A 17106-nucleotide genomic window follows, 5' to 3' on the forward strand; every position below is an offset into this window, starting at 1 on the left:
ATATATATACACATACACACACACACACACACACATGCCTTTCCAAAGCATGTCCAATCAAGTTGTAGAAAGAGCTCAAAGATGATCAATGGAAACAGGTAAAGGAAAGGGGGATGATACATTGGAGCTCAATTGAGTCTCATAGCAAAGTGTCTGAATACTGAATATGTTATGTTATTTTTTTCTAAAAACCTCTTTGCTTTGTCATTATGGGATATTGTGTGTAAATTGAGGGGGATTTTTTTATCACTTAAAGCTGTAACGTAGCAAAATGAATGTCAATACTGTACTTTTTAATGCACTGTAGTCTAATACCTTAAGCAGTTGTCACTGACTAGTTGGATATTAATTTCCCTGAGAACAACTTCTGTACTTAAAGCATTCATATTAAACTCATGAATAACTGTTTGACAAATTGTTTTGTGGTCTCCTTGTAGCCGCCCTGGTTGTGCTGAAATAAAATTGTATAACACTTAATTGTGAGGATAAATACAAGGGCTTTACATGCAGACAAATGAAAAGCAGATTTTTGCTGGGGTCATGGGACTGAGGGTTAAAATAGAGACAGTAGCAAATGTATCAAGTTGGGATTTAGAAGATACTGCTCAATGCTCAAATCAAAACCACTGGCAACCCACAGGATCTTTTCATGCATTTTATTGCCAAGTCTTATTCATCCCCTACTGTCTGTTGTGAATTCAAAAGGTCACCGAATGAAGAAAGAAACGAAAGAGCATGTAAACACACCATTTCAGACAATTCCATGCCAATGTTCATATTAGCACCCATTGATACATTGCCTACTCATCGCACTTTGCCTTTTCAAGTGGACAATCCAGACCCTTTGTCGGAGGACTGCCATTTTGGTATTAAATGATAAAGTTGACAAAAGGGGGAAATTTCCCTCAAATGTTTGAGATGATTAATATCAACTTCTAGGAAGTAATTTCACACAGCAAGGAATACATTTATTTTGCTTTTATAAATCTGTTGTGCGTGTCCGTGCTCTTTCCCCAACACACCTGGACCCAAACAATACCCCTCGCCCCAATGAAAGGCAAGCCTACCAGCTCTACAGTATAGACCTTAAGTTGTGAACAACATTGACGTATGTCAATGACAACAAGATGTGATAAATAATAGAAATGGGTGACATTTAAGGCTGGAGACCCTTAGTATACATTTAGTCTATATCCCTGAATATTCAGTAAAGATCAATACATTCCATTTTTATGTTGTAACCTTTAAACTTCCTTTCAGTTTAAAGACACCACGAGAAGGAAAGGTGGGCTCTGACAGTTAACCTCAGAATGAATGCACTTTATTGTAGTAAAATGCCTTTGCAGGCAGAGTACAGCTGGAATATTATACAACAAACTGTTTTAAAAAAATATCTGGAGGCAAACTACTTTTAGAGACCATTTTTCTCCCCCTTTGTAATCAACCCTGTTTTCCTTCTGTTTTGGTGTTTAGATCATGTCCAGTTAATCATGGTAAAGAACAGACACAGGTGAACTTCTCCAGACATGTTTCCCTTCAAGAAATATCAGCATCATAAAAAGGAGGGATGAGCACTTGTCCAAAAATGGCACCCTATTCCATTTATAGTGCACTGCTTTTGACCAGCCCTATTGCTCTGGTCAAAAGTGGTGCACTATATAGGGAATACTGTGCCATTTCAGACGCACATTAAAAATGGTGGAGAATAATGCAATGAGAGCGGCCAAATAAGCATATGGGTTATACATCTGCGACCCATTGTAAAACACCCAATAATAATCATTCATGAATATATACATGACGGGGTCAAAATAAACTTTTTTCTTTTTACCAAACTGAAGATAAATGCATTCAAGTCATAGATACTCATGCTGCTTGTCAATCTTCCTCACTTTGTTTTTGATATAGGACTCTGTAGCACTACGTACAATGTAAACACAACAGGGCTCAGAACAAACTTTTTCAATCAAACCAGATACAGGACAGACAAAACCCTTTCCCTCTCTGACCCGGAGACTGATACAGTTAAGTTGGGATATAGACTCCAACATCCCAAACGGCACCCTATGGGCCCTGGTCAAAAGTAGTGCACTACATAGGGACTAGGGTGCCATTTGGAACAGGATATGGAGGGGATATAGGATGGGGTTGATTCACATTTTGCATAAACCGGGGACCTGCAGCAATGCATGTATCCACTTAGACAACAACACATTAACACGGAGTAAATCACACTTGTGGGTGGGGTATACTGCATAATGTTGATAGGCTTACCTTGACTAAAATAGCTATCCCAACGTATTGGTTAATGCATAAGCAAGGAAACATTATGGCTGTGGGCAAGGAGAGACACATTTAGCATCAACACTGAAGAGAAATCTGAAACAAAGCTTCTCTTCAACACACTCTGGTCAGAACCAGATGTTTTAACCCAACACATTGAAGCAAGTAAAAAGAATACCCTGTTAGAATCCTTTGAAGATTGAGAACTATGACCAGGGTTAAAGTGCTGACCATCTCAGAGGACCTGAGGAGGGGTTAGAGGTCAGTGGTTAGGGGTCAAGGAAAAGATCCAGTGATTCCTCATCAGTACCAGAAACCTGGTTGCGGTCAGACACTCCCCACAAATAACTGCACATGCTCATATGGCAACACATACACACAAAGCCCTCATTGGCAAAATAAAGCACACAGAAGTCAAGTCACTTTCTCCCATTGTCTATTCCACTACTCCTCAGTGACCGCCCTGGGTTTCTTATAGATTGGCATGTTGATACTATGGAAGGCGGGCACCCAGCGGTTGTCATGGAGACCGACGTTGCAGCCGGGCGTGTCTTTGTGGGAACCATGGCAACACATCCAGTACCCGGGGCCGTAGGGCAGCGCCTGGCAGTAGGGCTTGTGGTGCCAGCGGCAGAGGGACACATCCCCGCGCCCATACCGTTTTTTACACTGCTTGCAGGGATCGTCTTTGTAGCGGGGGTCACACACCCAGCGGCAGTCTGCGGGTCGAACTCCGTAGCTCTCGATGAGGAACTTGAAGTAGTGGCAGGTGCACTTAAGCGCTGCCAGGTTCTCTGTGGGCAGCAGGCAGAAGATCTTAACGATAATGTGGTGAGGCAGGAAGGCCATGTACTGCTGGGGTTCCAGGAGCAGCTGGATCTTAAAGCGCATCTCCAGGAACTCGTGAGACACCAGGCGGCGCAGGGGGAAAGGCACAGTCTCACACTGGCTAAAAGCACTCCCCTCTCCCTCACTCACCGCCTTCTCCTCCTCCCTCTCATCCTCCTCTTTGGCCCAGTTCTCACTGTGCGATATGGTTTCAGGGAGGAGGGAGGTGATAGCAGGGTCGCAGGGCTGAGGCTTGGAGGGTTCTGCTAAGTCTCTGGTGAGTTGAGGGCTGGACCCAGTGTCCTGGGTGCGAGTACTGTCTGGGTGTGGGAGTTTGTGTTGTTCTAGCACCGGCTGTGAGGGCAGAGGGTGTGAGAAGAACAGCATGCCTGGGAGGGGCTCCTCACTCTGTAGACTGCTGCTGGCCCGCTCTGACTGGAGCTGGAGGTACAGATCCTGCCCAGCCTCAATGACCTGCTGTCCCTGGGCCTCACACATCTCCTCTGGCTCTCTGACAGCGTGGATGGAGGCTCCACACCCAGAGTCCACACTGTGAGACGGAGAAGCTGGGTCAGAGGAACGGGAAGCCCAGTGGGAAGCTTCATGGCAGCTGCTGGGAACTAGTTTGTCCGTGTGGATGGTGCTAACAGAGGGACGGCCCTCAGATGGACTAGCGTGGAGGTGCTGCACCCTTGTGGTCTCCTCTAGTCCGTGCTGGGGCCCAGTGGGAGACGGAGGTGGCTGGGCTGAGATGGAGCAGGCGTCTGCTCCTGCCAGTAACACCCTGCCCACCCTCCTCCGCAGGCTGTTGTTGCGCGACAGCTCTCCCCCAGATCCGGACCCTTCCCTTGGAACACTCCGGCGCTTCAGGCACTCTGACTCCAGCTTGGCCACCATGTCTGACACCTTTACACACTCTGCCTCATCTGTCCCCTGGGGGCTCTGGTCTGGGGCTTTGGGCTGCTGGGGCTCTTGGGTCAGTGACAGCCCCCTGGATAAGGTAATGCTTGTGGAGCTCCGCAGAGAGACAGGCTTAGAGTCCCCTTGCTTGTCGCTGGCTCTCTGCTCCAAGGCGGCCACCAACTCCACCACAGAGAGAGCCTTGCCCGTCCCAGTCTCACTCCCCTCCTCGCCCTCTACCCTACATACCTGCTCCCCACCCACCCCTACAACCCCACACTCAGGCACTCTAGGGCTCTCGCCAAGGGTCACCTCTTCTGGGCTGTTCTTTGTGGGACTCAATGGGCTCTGTCTCTCTATAGCTCTGGGTGACTGTCGGTCTCTGTCCTGGTGGTGGCCCCGATGCCATGACCTCCTCCTGCGCTTGGCCACAGAGCCACCCTCATCCTCCCAACAGCTTTTCATCTTCACAGACACTGTCCTCACTGAGATGCTGCTCACCAAGTCTCCCTCACGCGCCTCCCTGACCGGCTCTCCTCCACCGCCACCATTCACGAGGCTGCCGTGGCACTGGGGCGAGGCGAAGATGGCGATTTTCTCCTTGGTGTTGCCGGGCTTTATGACAGCCCAGATGTCCAGCGGTCCCTCTCCATCCTCCCCCTGGTAGGAGACGCTGAGGGAGGCCTCCTGGTTCTCAGATCCCCCCGAGCCTGTAGAGGAGGTGCAGGAGGAGGTGGGGAGGAGCAGCAGGGACGAGGTGGTGGTGTAGGAGGTTTCAGAGGTTTTCCGCCGGGCCCAGGTTGTACTACTGTGGAATACATTTCCCCCAGACCCACTCAGCCTTGAGGTTTGCAGCCCACTACCACTGTTGCCGTGGGTACTATTACTGCCGTCACTGCAGCACCGGGTGTTGGTGGATATGACACTAAGGGGGGACCGGGCCGTGCCCGGGCCGAGCCCGCTGCTAGACGAGCCCACCAGGGCTGGACGGACCCCCCACTCTGTCCTCAGAGACAGGGCCCCCTGCTGGCTCATATGGTGAAGGCCTCTCTGGCTGTCGTGACTGGACTCCAGGTAGAACTCTTTCTTCTGCAGTTTGGGGTATGGCTTGAGGTGCATGGCTGCAGCCCTGGAACAGAAGAATGGAGTCCATGCGTCATTGTGGTACATGTGATATGACAGCCTAAACAGGGGCCTGTTCAGGAGGATGCAAGACAACATTCATAGAAGGCAGAATAGCAAATGAAGTCAGCTCTAGTTATTCTATTTCTATCTGACACGTCCTGAATATTTTGCCAACGCAGCAAATATATTATCAATAAACACAGTTGGGAGTGGGACAGCCAGAACTATAACCCTCTATCTATGCTTGGACTAATGGGCCTCAGGTCAGCTACAGAAGAAAACAAGAGGTGCATTCCAAATGGCACAATATGTAGAGTATAGGGTACTTATTGCAAAACAGAGCAGGGGTTCCCAAACTTTTTGGGCCCGGGAGGGGACTAATGATGCGCTGGTCAGCTGTTTGTTCACCCGCACCCAATTGCTAGAAACCCATCCGCAACCACCTTTTTTTCTCTTCTTGAACATTTATTGAACAATGACGTTTTTCTTAAACATTTTTATAGGCCTATTGAACAGTATGTGACGGGGTGAGCTCTCTAGTCACGTTGAATCACTGTCCTCCATTCCCCATGCACCCTACAAACATTTCCACTTCATTAAACTGCATTAGGCCTACTGCCATTGCATTAAACTTATGAGACCACCATTTGTTTGTGCTAATAGTGGTAACACACATTTGGTATCGGAGAAAACATTTTGTAGTTTAAGCTAATTCCCACTAAAACGATTGTAATACAAGAGGTATTGTGTTGAAAATGTGTTAATTGGTAGAGAACTGTGGATACCAATATCCCTGTGAGCCTCCCAGGCCCATGTTACAAATGGTTAAGAACATACATTGTAGATTAATAATATTACATGGTATTGTATCATCCCGCAACTTATTCTAGAAATTCATATGACAAAATTTAAGTAATCTGTTCACAATATTCATAAACTCAAATGTCTCAGGGAACCCCTGAAATAGAAACTGAAGAACAGGTTTCTGCACTTGGCATGGAGAGGCAGACGGCCAAAAGGGGACGATTTGCCCTGCCTGCACCGGCCAACATACACCAAGTGTACAAAACATTAGAAACACCTTCCTAATATTGAGTTGCACCCCTTTTTGCCCTCAGAACAGCCTCAATTCGTCAGGGCATGGACTACAAGGTGTTGAAAGCGTTCCACAGGGATACTGGCCCACGTTGACTCCAATGCTTCCCACAGATGTGTCAAGTTGACTGTATGTCCTTTGGGTGGTGGATCATTCATGATACGCATGGGAAACTGCTGAGCGTGAAAAACCCAGCTGCGTTGCAGTTCTTGCCACTCAAACTGGTGCATTTGTCACCTACTACCATACCCTGTTCAAAAAGGCACTGAAATATTTTCTTGCCCATTCACCCTCTGAATGGCACACAATGTTTTGTACACGCAGTGTATATTCCTCTGGCAAATCCTTCCTTGCGAAAACACTAAGTGGAAAAGTGCTGAGCTTGCCTTAAACTACATAGCTTACTTTACACTGGAGTAGGGTTTTGTGTCGATTTTGCACTGGGTACTTTTGGTGCTTATCTACGAAATCGCTTTCATCCTATTGATCAGGCCAGCAGGGAGAGGCAGCACTCGATCCTTGCCTTGGATCGAGTGGCTCTAACCTAGGTTCTCTCATTTGTTCACACTGCATAAACAGTCTGCTTCCCAAATGGCACCATATTCCCTACATCAAATCTTTTATATATATATATTAAGCTCTCAACCTCATATATATATATATATCACATGTACCGAATACAACAGGTATAGTAGACCTCAGTGAAATGCTTAACCAACAGTGCAGCTAAGAAAAATACCTTAAGGTAAGAAATAAAACAAATAATTAAAGAACAGCAGAAAAATAACAGCAAGGCTATATACAGGTGGTACCAGTACAGAGTCAATATGCGGGGGCACCGGTTAGTTAAGGTAATATGTACATTTAAGTAGAGTTAAAGTTACTAGGCATAGATAATAACAGAGTAGCAGCTGCGTAAAAGAGGGGGAAGGGGGGGCAATGCAAATAGTCTGAGGTAGCCCTTTGATTAGATCTTTAGGAGTCTTATGACTTGAGGGTAGAAGATGTTTTGAAGCCACATGAACCTAGACATGGTGCTCCGGTACAGCTTGCCGTGCGGTAGCAGAGAGAACAGTCGATGACTAGGTTGGCTGGAGTCTGACAATTATTTGGGCCTTCCTGACACTGCCTGGTATAGACGTCCTGAATGGCAGGAAGCTTGGCTCCAGTGATGTACTGGGCCGTACGCACCACCCTCTGTGTCTTGCGGTCGGAGGCCGAGCAGTTGCCAGACCAGGCAGTGATGCAACTCGTCAGGATGCTCTCGATGGTGCAGCTGTAGATCTTTGAGGATCTGAGGACCCATGCCAAATCTCCTGAGGGGGAATGGGTTTTGTCGTGCCCTCTTCACAACTGTCTTGGGGTGCTTGGACCATGTTAGTTTGTTGGTGATGTGGATGCCAAGGAACTTGAAGCTCTCAACCTCCTCCACTACAGCCCTGTCGATGAGAATGGGGGCGTGCTCCGTCCTCTTTTTCATGTAGTCCACAATTATCTCCTTTGTCTTGATCACGTTGAGGGAGAACACCACACGGTCATGTCTCTGACCTCCTCCCTATAGGCTGTCTCATCGTTGTCGGTGTTCAGGCCTACCACTGTTGTGTCATCGGCAAACTTAAATGATGGTGTTGGATGGTGTTGTACAGGAGGGTACTGAGCACGCACCCCTGAGGGGCGCCCATGTTGAGGATCTGCGTGCATAATTTGTGGATCTGTTAGGTAAGTATGCAAATTGGAGTAGGTCTAGGGTTTCTAGGATAATGGTGTTGATGTGAGCCATGACAAGCCTTTCAAAGCACTTCATAGCTACAGACGTGAGTGCTACGTGTCGGTAGTCATTTAGGCTGGTTACCTTAGTGTTCTTGGGCACAGGGACTATGGTGGTCTGCTTGAAACATGTTGGTATTACAGACTCGATCAGGGACAGGTTGAAAATGTCAGTGAAGACACTTGCCCGTTGGTCAGCGCATGCTCTGAGTGCACGTCCCGGTAATCCGTCTGGCCCTGCGGCCTTGTGAATATTGACCTGTTTAACCTCTTGAAGCAAGGGGGTATGTTTGGATAAAAAAGTAAACTGCCTATTTCTCAGGCCCAAAAGCTATAATATGCATATAATTGGCAGATTAGGATAGAAAACTCTAAAGTTTCCAAAACTGTCAAAATAGTGTCTGAGTATAACAGAACTGATATTACAGGCGAAAACCTGAGGAAAATCCAACCAGGAAGTGCTGTTTTTCTGAAACTGTTCCACTGCAAGCCTATCCTCCATTTAAAGGGATATCAACCAGGTTCCTTTCCCTATGGCCTCCACATGGTGTGAACAGTCTTTAGACATGGTTTCAGGCTTTTATTCTGAAAAATGAGCGAGAATGATCACATCGTGTCAGTGGATAGCCAGATGTCCTTAGATTTGTTCATGCGCACGCATGAAGAGCTGACTCATTTCTTTCTCTCTTGTATTGAAAAGTTTACCGTCCGGTTGAAATATTATCGATTATTTATTGTAAAAAACATTGATTATAAAAAATGTTTTTTTTGGATATAAAGAGAATCTTTATGGAACAAAACAAACATTTATTGTATAACTGGGAGTCTCGTGAGTGTAAACATACGAAGATCAAAGGTAAGCGATTAATTTTATTGCTTTTCTGACTTGAGACCAATCTACTTTGCTGCTAGCTGTTTGTAATGTTTTGTCTGCTGAAAGCTGTCCTCACATAATCGCATGGTTTGCTTTCACCGTAAAGCTTTTTTGAAATCTGACATGCCAGGTGGATTAAAGTTCTTACTCACAACGGCTGTGGAGAGCTTGATCACAGTCGTCTGGAACAGCTGATGCTGTCATGCATGTTTCAGTGTTACTTGCCTCGAAGCGAGCATAGAAGTAATTTAACTCGTCTAGTAGGCTCGTGTCACTGGGCAGCTCTCGGCTGTGCTTCCCTTTGTAGTCTAATAGTTTGCAAGCCCTGCCACATCCGACAAGCTTTGGAGCCGGTGTTGTACGACTTGACCTTAGTCCTGTACTGACGCTTTGCCTATTTGTTGGTTCTTCGCAGGGCATAGCAGGATTTCTTAGCTCTACCCTTTAGCTCAGTGCGGATGTTGCCTGTAATCCATGGCTTCTGGTTGGGGTATGTACGTACAGTCACTGACGTCGTCCCCACATCGATGCACTTACTGATGAAGCCAGTGACCGATGTGGTGTACTCCTCAATGCCATCGGAAGAATCCCGGAACATATTCCAGTCTGTGCTAGCAAATAAAAACTGTCCTGTAGATTTGCATCTGCTTCATCTGACCACTTTTTTTTATTGACTGTCACTGGTGCTTCATGCTTTCATTTTGGCATGTAAGCAGGAATCAGGAGGATAGAATTATGGTCAGATTTGCCAAATGGAGGATGAGGGAGAGCTTTGTACGCATCTGTGTGGAGTAAAGGTGGTCTAGAGTTTTTTTTCCCCTCTGGTTGCACATTTAACATGTTGATAGAAATGAGGTCAAACTGATTTAAGTTTCCCTGCATTAAAGTCCATGGCAACTAGGAGCGCCGCCTCTGGATGAGCGTTTTCCTGTTTGCTTATGGCGGAATACACCTCCCTCATTGAGTGCGGGCTTAGTGCCAGCATCGGTCTCTGGTGGTATGTAGACAGCTACAAAAAATACAGATGAACTCCCTAGGTAGTGTGGTTTACAGCTTATCATGAAATACTCTACCTCAGGCGAGCAAAACCTCACAACTTCCTTAGACATTGTGCACTACCAGATCCCTAGACCTTGGTCAAAAGTACTGCATTAGATGGGGAATAGGGTGCAATTTGGGACACGTGGTGTCTTGTGGATGGAAAGCTGTGTCACACAATCTGATTATGGCAAAAACAAGGGTTGCTGTTCCCCCAGCCCAGCTACCCTCCCTCCATTGTTCCCCCAGCACAGCCTCCCTCCCGCTGCTATTCCCCCAGTCTCCCTCCCACTGCTAGGACAAAATGGGTACAGAGCCTAAGTTCAGACACAGCTGGGCCCTTACACAAGTCCTGTCAGCTGATCCAGCCACTGACACACACACACACACACACACACACACACACACTCCAACGACACACAGGACTTCAAGTAGCCGCAGTGGGACAGGACAGACGGCAGTACATATAAGGCATTCTTCAATGCAGGGCAAATAAGGCATTCTTCACTGCAGCCCTGGAACTCTGATAAATGTGGGACAGTAGGGTGGAGGCGGGGGGAGCACCTGAGGTAACCAAATCAGGGATGGCATGCAGGGGAGGGGGTGGTGGATGGGTTTGAGGGCGACAAGGGCACCGCAAAGGCACTGGCTGCATCTCAAATAGCTTTTCTATATAATACACACAACCAGTTTGGACACACCTACTTATTCAAGGGTTTTTCTTTATTTTTTACTATTTTCTACATTGTAGAATAATAGTGAAGACATAACTATGAAATAACACATGGAACCATGTATTAACCAAAAGTGGTAAAAATAGAATCTAAATATACTTTATATTTGAGATTCTTCAAAGTAGCCACCTTTTGCCTTGACAGCTTTGCATTCTCTCAACCAGTTTCACCTGGAATGCTTTTCCAACAGTCTTGAAGGAGTCCCCACACATGCTGAGCACTTGTTGGCTGCTTTTCCTTCACTCTGCGGGTACCACTCATCCCAAACCATCTCCATTGGGTCGGGTGGAAAAACAAATGATAGTCCCACCAGGTGGGATGGCGTATCGCTGCAGAATGCTGTGGTAGCCATGCTAGTTAAGTGTGCCTTGAATTCTAAATAAATCACAGAGTGTCACCAGCAAAGCACCACCACGCCTCCATGCTTCACAATGGGAACCACACATGCGAAGATCATCCATTCACCTACTCTGCGTCTTACAAAGACGACACGGTGGTTGGAACCAAAAATCTCAAAAAAGGACAGATTTCCACTGGTCTAATGTCCATTGCTTGTGTTTCTTAGCCCAAGAAAGTCTCTTCTTATTGGTATTCTTTAGTTGTGGTTTCTTTGCAGCAATTTGATCATGAAGGCCTGATTCACGGTCTCCTCTGAACAGTTGATGTTGAGATGTGTCTTCTGAAGGTTGTAACTAATGAACTTATACTCTGCAGCAGAGGAAACTGAATCAGGCGTTCATGGTCAAAATGCTGCAAAGAAACCACTACTAAAAAATCTACACACAAGGGTATATAATAGGGTGCCATTTGGGACACACACGCTGCTCTCTTGGGGTGGGGTGGCTTCATCTAGTAATTGGCTAGCTGGAGAGCATGTAAAGCGGTGTGCCAAGGGAGGGAGAATTACAGCGCGCTGTGTGTCCTTGAAAGGCCTGCAGTAGCCCCAGTCACTCTCCTCTCCCCCACCAGTCCCAGTGTTTTCACTGCTCTAGTGTGTGTGTGTGTGCACGTGTTGACTGAAGAGGGGAAAAAGTGGCACCAACATCAACTGAGTGGGATCACATTATATAGCCGTGGCAACAACTACACCTGTAATAACAATTATAATTCATTACACTTTTATACCACTTTTTTTTTTACAATCTCAAAGCACTTTAAGCAACAAAGAAAAACAAGAGAAAAACAAATAATTAATGGACAATCATGGCAGGCATGGTTCTTGCACTCTAAGTGATTCATGTCAGTTAGCCATTAGCTGACTTTACCAAAAGGTCATTGAAGCTCAGACAGCGACTTGCTACACTAATGTCACTAGCATCAGCCATTTTGTTCAGATATCCACACTCCAGAGTACCACACAATGTGGTTGTAGTAGAATCAGTGAGGTGAAACTTAAGTAAATGAATAATCGATGCTGCAACTACTCTATTGCACATTTTTGTTATATAAAATACATTTATATGTGAATGTTCTGCAATATTGTGGTTGCACCCTCCTAAACAGCCCCTTGGTCTGGCTTGCCAAGTTTGACTGTTACTCATTATTACACAACCTGGCCAACAGACTATTTCCCCTTCCCAGCAGTGCTCAGACCCCACACCGAGACTGCGTCTCAAATGCCACCCTATAGCCTATATAGGGCTCTGGTCAAAAGAAGTGCACTATATAGGGAAGAGTGTGACATTTGGGATAAGCCCATTACACAAACCCTACCCTCCTGCAAGTCATACTTTCCTCAATGCCTGGTGCCAGTGCCAAAACACACATCAGTGCTGATGGCAATTTCAGGGAAAAGTACAATTTAGCGTTATGTAAAAATAAAATAAAAACTGTCTGAAGGGAAAGGCACAACAGAGCTGGCCCTAGGTGGACTGGAGGGGCAGTCATGGGCTCTGATGAGGTGAGCTCACTCCTGAACTCCGCTAGAGAGAGCAGCTTCAACGTAACAACCTCATTCTTATCTCCTCTATTCCCCTCCCCCCTTCAAGAGTCCATGACTTCTTCTCCATAGGAGGTTGCCAGGGAACTGATCCAACTTCAAAAGTCAAGGAATGAAGTCACACGAGGGCCGTGTTCTAAATGGAACCCTATTCCTTATGTAGTGCCAAAGCACTCTATAGGGAATAGGGTGTCATTTGGGAAACACACGAGCAATCAGTCTGAGGCTGCGCCTGCATGCTGCAATTATGTGCAACATCACATGTTCTTCCTGAGGCGAGGCAGGGGGCTACTGGAGCGCACACCTGGGTTCAAATGCTATTTGAAATCGATTAAATACTTGTTTGCTCTAGCGGGCTTGCAGTTTTGGGACTATTCTATTTGTCCATTAAGCTAGGCAAACGCGATCAAGCACAGATTATGAATTTATTTGAAAAAAGTATTTAAAACGCAGGTCTGGTTGGTGGGGCTACACAGCATCTGGGGCTGACGCAGCCTGAAGCACGGCACGGGCCTCCACACGAGGTAAGCAGGGGGGGATAATGTACTCATGTGTTTTGCGACATCGTTATGGGAAAGTCATACTAAATAATCCCACTACTTAAACCATCATTCACCTGGCTGGCAGGCACTGTCCCACAGAGCAGTACAACAGGTGTTATTCAGTCAAGTAAACCATTCACAACTTTGGTTGCAAATAGAAACGTTATGAGTAGAGCTGACAATCCCATATTCTACATAGAAACACATAATGTAGAATAAATAGGCCTATCTGAAACAATAACCTTGCACCCTCCTGAACAGGAATTCTAGCTCAATATGGGTGGCTCTAATAATAATGCCATGCTGAAGAGGTAAGCCTAGTTCAATGCTAATGTTAGCAGTAGTGACTAGGTAAACCAACCCAAACAAAGCATGGATTCTAGTCTTGTCCATAAGCTGCTTTTAACATAGGAACCAAGTCATTTTATAATTTGAGTGCGCTGTCCCTTTAACTCACCTCTGAGGTATGCAAGTAGGTAGGTAGAGTGGTGATTTGTGAGTGAGGGGGGACTCGGCGAGATAGAAGCTTACTTCCATTGTGTGTTTGTATCTTGTCTCTTACCTCCAGGCTGACAGCAGCAGGTTGGATGGTGGTTTCCTATGTTCGCTGTGAGATGAGGCGGTAGATTCACATCTCAGGAATTCAGCTCCTCCCTCCAGTCCAGTGTGGTGACAGACGTGTCTCTACCACAACCCCCTGCAGGCCACGATCTGATGACCTCACAACTCAGGGTCCCATCCACCGCACTGCAGGGAAACAGACACATGATGTACAGTTAATTACAGCTCAGTTCCAGACAGACAATCTCACACATAGAAGGAAGCACTTAAATGAAACATGGCTGTGTGTGGTGCAGGGTTCTCCCCAGGATTTTTAGAACACTTCAAACTGCCATTTCCTTATATGATAACAAATAGAGTAAAACATTTGAATGAAAAAAACAATTTAGAGTGGCGCAGCCAGGCCACAAGGTGGTTCAGCACCCCTCTTACATTCTTTGAGGAGAACCTTGTTGGGGGGGGGGGGGGGGGGGGGGCTGGCCTCCCAGGAACAATGATCTGCAGAACTGCATAAGTAAACAAGCCCAGGGCCGAATCAAAATCCAACACTTCTTGAAATGCTGCCTGGCTGAGATTGACAGATGGCAACGAGTTAATATACAAGACACATATGGACAAATATTCACAAAAACATTTTTCCACAAAGCTGTTCCTCTGAATGTGAATGAATGGCTTATGTAAAGCAAGCCAAACCTGGCACGGTCTAACAAAAACAGAAAAGGCCAAACAACAAAATGCCTTTACAAGGTTTACAATGTTGTGTTTGTGGTTTAAATACCCGAGTTTCCATTATCTTATGCCTCATTTCCAACACTATCCAATAAATCTAAAAATACATCACTGAACTGCAACAAGTCAACCACAGATAGCCTAAACAAACATGTGCCATTACATCAAATAATTTTCCACCTTCAACTTCCAAGTCAGATATGAAACCAAAATTTGTTTGCAACTATTCAGACTGATAAACTGTACATTCAGTTCAAACTGAGCCAACACTGAAGTGGAAACACACTCCCTTCAAGGTAGCATCCCAAATGGCACCCTATCTACTCCCCATTAGTGCACTACTTTTGACCAGGGTCCATATGGCACTGCTCTAAAAGTAGTGCACTATATAGGGAACAGCGTATCATTTGGGACAGAACCTTGAATCCTTCCCCCATTCGCATTCGCTGGCTGGGGAAAAACAAGCGCCCAGTTTGTTTTCAAAGAGATATGTCAGCCATGAAGACCAGATAAGCCTGAACAAAAGCTGATTTGAGAACAGTGGAACAGTGGCCAGCCAGGGGACTGGGGGGGCAGAGGGGAAGGGAAGCCTGCTCTGCTTATCAAACACTTGGCTAGCTAAAACACAAGTCAGTCAATCACTGAGGGACAGGCTAGCACCTCATGGTACACAATGATGATTAGACTGTCCGACTCATTCCATTATATCAGCATTATTTATTAGCCTAGCACGAGAATTCTCAAGTTGAGGATGTGCACAATCATATGAACCTCCTTTACTTCATAGACTGTCCCTGCCAGGGTGGCTGGACATGGGTGGACAAGGCGGTTCAAATCCCAAATGTTTGGTTACACTCGATTCGGGTCATTCCTGGACATTGATAAATACACAGCGCGATCTAAAAAATATCCTCTACTTTATCACATTACAGTCCAAATCTAAACTGGATTATGTTTTTTCCCCCTTCAATCTATACACAATACCCCATAATGACAAAGCGAAAACCGATTTATATTTGAAAATGAATAAAAATGTGAAAACAGAAATACCTTTTTTACTTAACTACAGACTCTTTGTTATGAGACTTGAAAATGAGCTCAGGTGCATCCTGTTCCCATTGATCATCCTTGAGATGTTTCTACAACTTGGGAGTCCACCTGCGGTAAATTCAATTGGATTTGGAAAGGCACACCTGTCGAAATCAGGTCCCACAGTTGACAGCGCATGTCAGATCAAAAACCAAGCCATGAGGTCGAAGGAATCGCCTGTAGAGCTCAGAGACAGGATGGTTAAGGTACAGATCTGGGGAAGGATACCAAAACATTTCTGCAGCATTGAAGGTCCACAAGAACACAGTGGCCTCCATTCTTAAAGGAAAAGTTAGGGACCACCAAGACTCTTCCTAGAGCTGGCCGCCCGGCCAAACTGAGCTATCGGGGGGGAGAAGAGCCTTGGTCAGGGAGGTGACCAAGAATCCGATGGTCATTCTGATAGCGCTCCAGAGTTCCTCTGTGGAGATGGGAGAACCTTCCAGAATTAAAAAAATTTAAGTGGAAAACCACACTACAGGCTGATCCAACTTTGATGTAATGTCCTTAAAACAAGTCAAAATGAGGCTCAGTAGTGTGTGGCCTCCACGTGCCTGTATGTCCTCCCTACAACGCCTGGGCATAATCCTGATGAGGTGGGGGATGGTCTCCTGAGGGATCTCCTCCCAGACCTGGACTAAAGCATCTGCCAACTCCTGGACAGTCTTTGGTGCAACGTGGAGTTGGTGGATGGAGCGAGACGTGATGTCCCAGATGTGCTCAATTGGATTCAGGTCTGGGGAACGGGCAGGCCAGTCCATAGCATCAATGCCTTCCTCTTGCAGGAACTGCTGACACACTCCAGCCACATGAGGTCTAGCATTGTCTTGCATTAGGAGGAACCCAGGGCCAACCGCACCTGCATATGGTGTCACAAGGGGTCTGAGGATTTCATCTCGGTACCTAATGGCAGTCAGTCTACCTCTGGCGAGCACATGGAGGGCTGTGCGGTCCCCCAAAGAAATGACTGACCCACCACAAAACCGGTCACGCGGGAGGATTTTGCAGGCAGCAGAACGTTCTCCACGGCGTCTCCAGACTCTGTCACGTCTGTCACATGTGCTCAGTGTGAACCTGCTTTCATCTGTGAAGAGCACAGGGCGCCAGTGGCGAATTTGCCAATCTTGGTGTTTTCTGGCAAATGCCAAACGTCCTACACGGTGTTGGGCTGTAAGCACAACCCCCACCTGTGGATGTCAGGCCCTCATACAACCCTCATGGAGTCTGTTTCTGCACATTTGTGGCCTGCTGGAGGTCATTTTGCAGGGCTCTGGCAGTGCTCCTCCTGCTCCTCCTTGCATAAAGGCAGAGGTAGCGGTCCTGCTGCTGGGTTGTTGCCCTCTTACAGCCTCCTCCACGTCTCCTGATGTACTGTCCTGTCTCCTGGTAGCGCCTCCATGCTCTGGACACTACGCTGACAGACACAGCAAACCTTCTTGCCACGGCTCGCATTGATGTGCCATCCTGGATGAGCTGCACTACCTGAGCCACTTGTGTGGGTTGTAGACTCCGTCTCATGCTACCACTAGAGTGAAAGCACCGCCAGCATTCAAACGTGACCAAAACATCAGCCAGGAAGCATAGGAACGGAGAAGTGGTCT

The 17106-nt window shown here is 46.5% G+C and overlaps 1 protein-coding gene across 1 annotated transcript in view; it reads right to left on the reverse strand.

Annotated features, from left to right (window-relative positions):
* Positions 1-642: 642 nt before the first annotated feature.
* Positions 643-17106, reverse strand: part of LOC139375034 (F-box protein 34) — a 45425-nt gene continuing 28961 nt past the window's right edge. Inside the window, exons 2-3 of the mRNA XM_071116404.1 lie at positions 13689-13873; positions 643-5140 (exon numbers count right to left, since the gene is read on the reverse strand). Of these exons, the coding sequence (XP_070972505.1) occupies positions 2728-5130 (2403 nt within the window). The 5' untranslated portion in view covers positions 5131-5140; positions 13689-13873 and the 3' untranslated portion in view covers positions 643-2727. The remainder of the gene's footprint in view (positions 5141-13688; positions 13874-17106) is intronic.

This window comes from Oncorhynchus clarkii, chromosome 19 (assembly GCF_045791955.1).
Source record: "Oncorhynchus clarkii lewisi isolate Uvic-CL-2024 chromosome 19, UVic_Ocla_1.0, whole genome shotgun sequence".
NCBI lineage: Eukaryota > Metazoa > Chordata > Actinopteri > Salmoniformes > Salmonidae > Oncorhynchus > Oncorhynchus clarkii.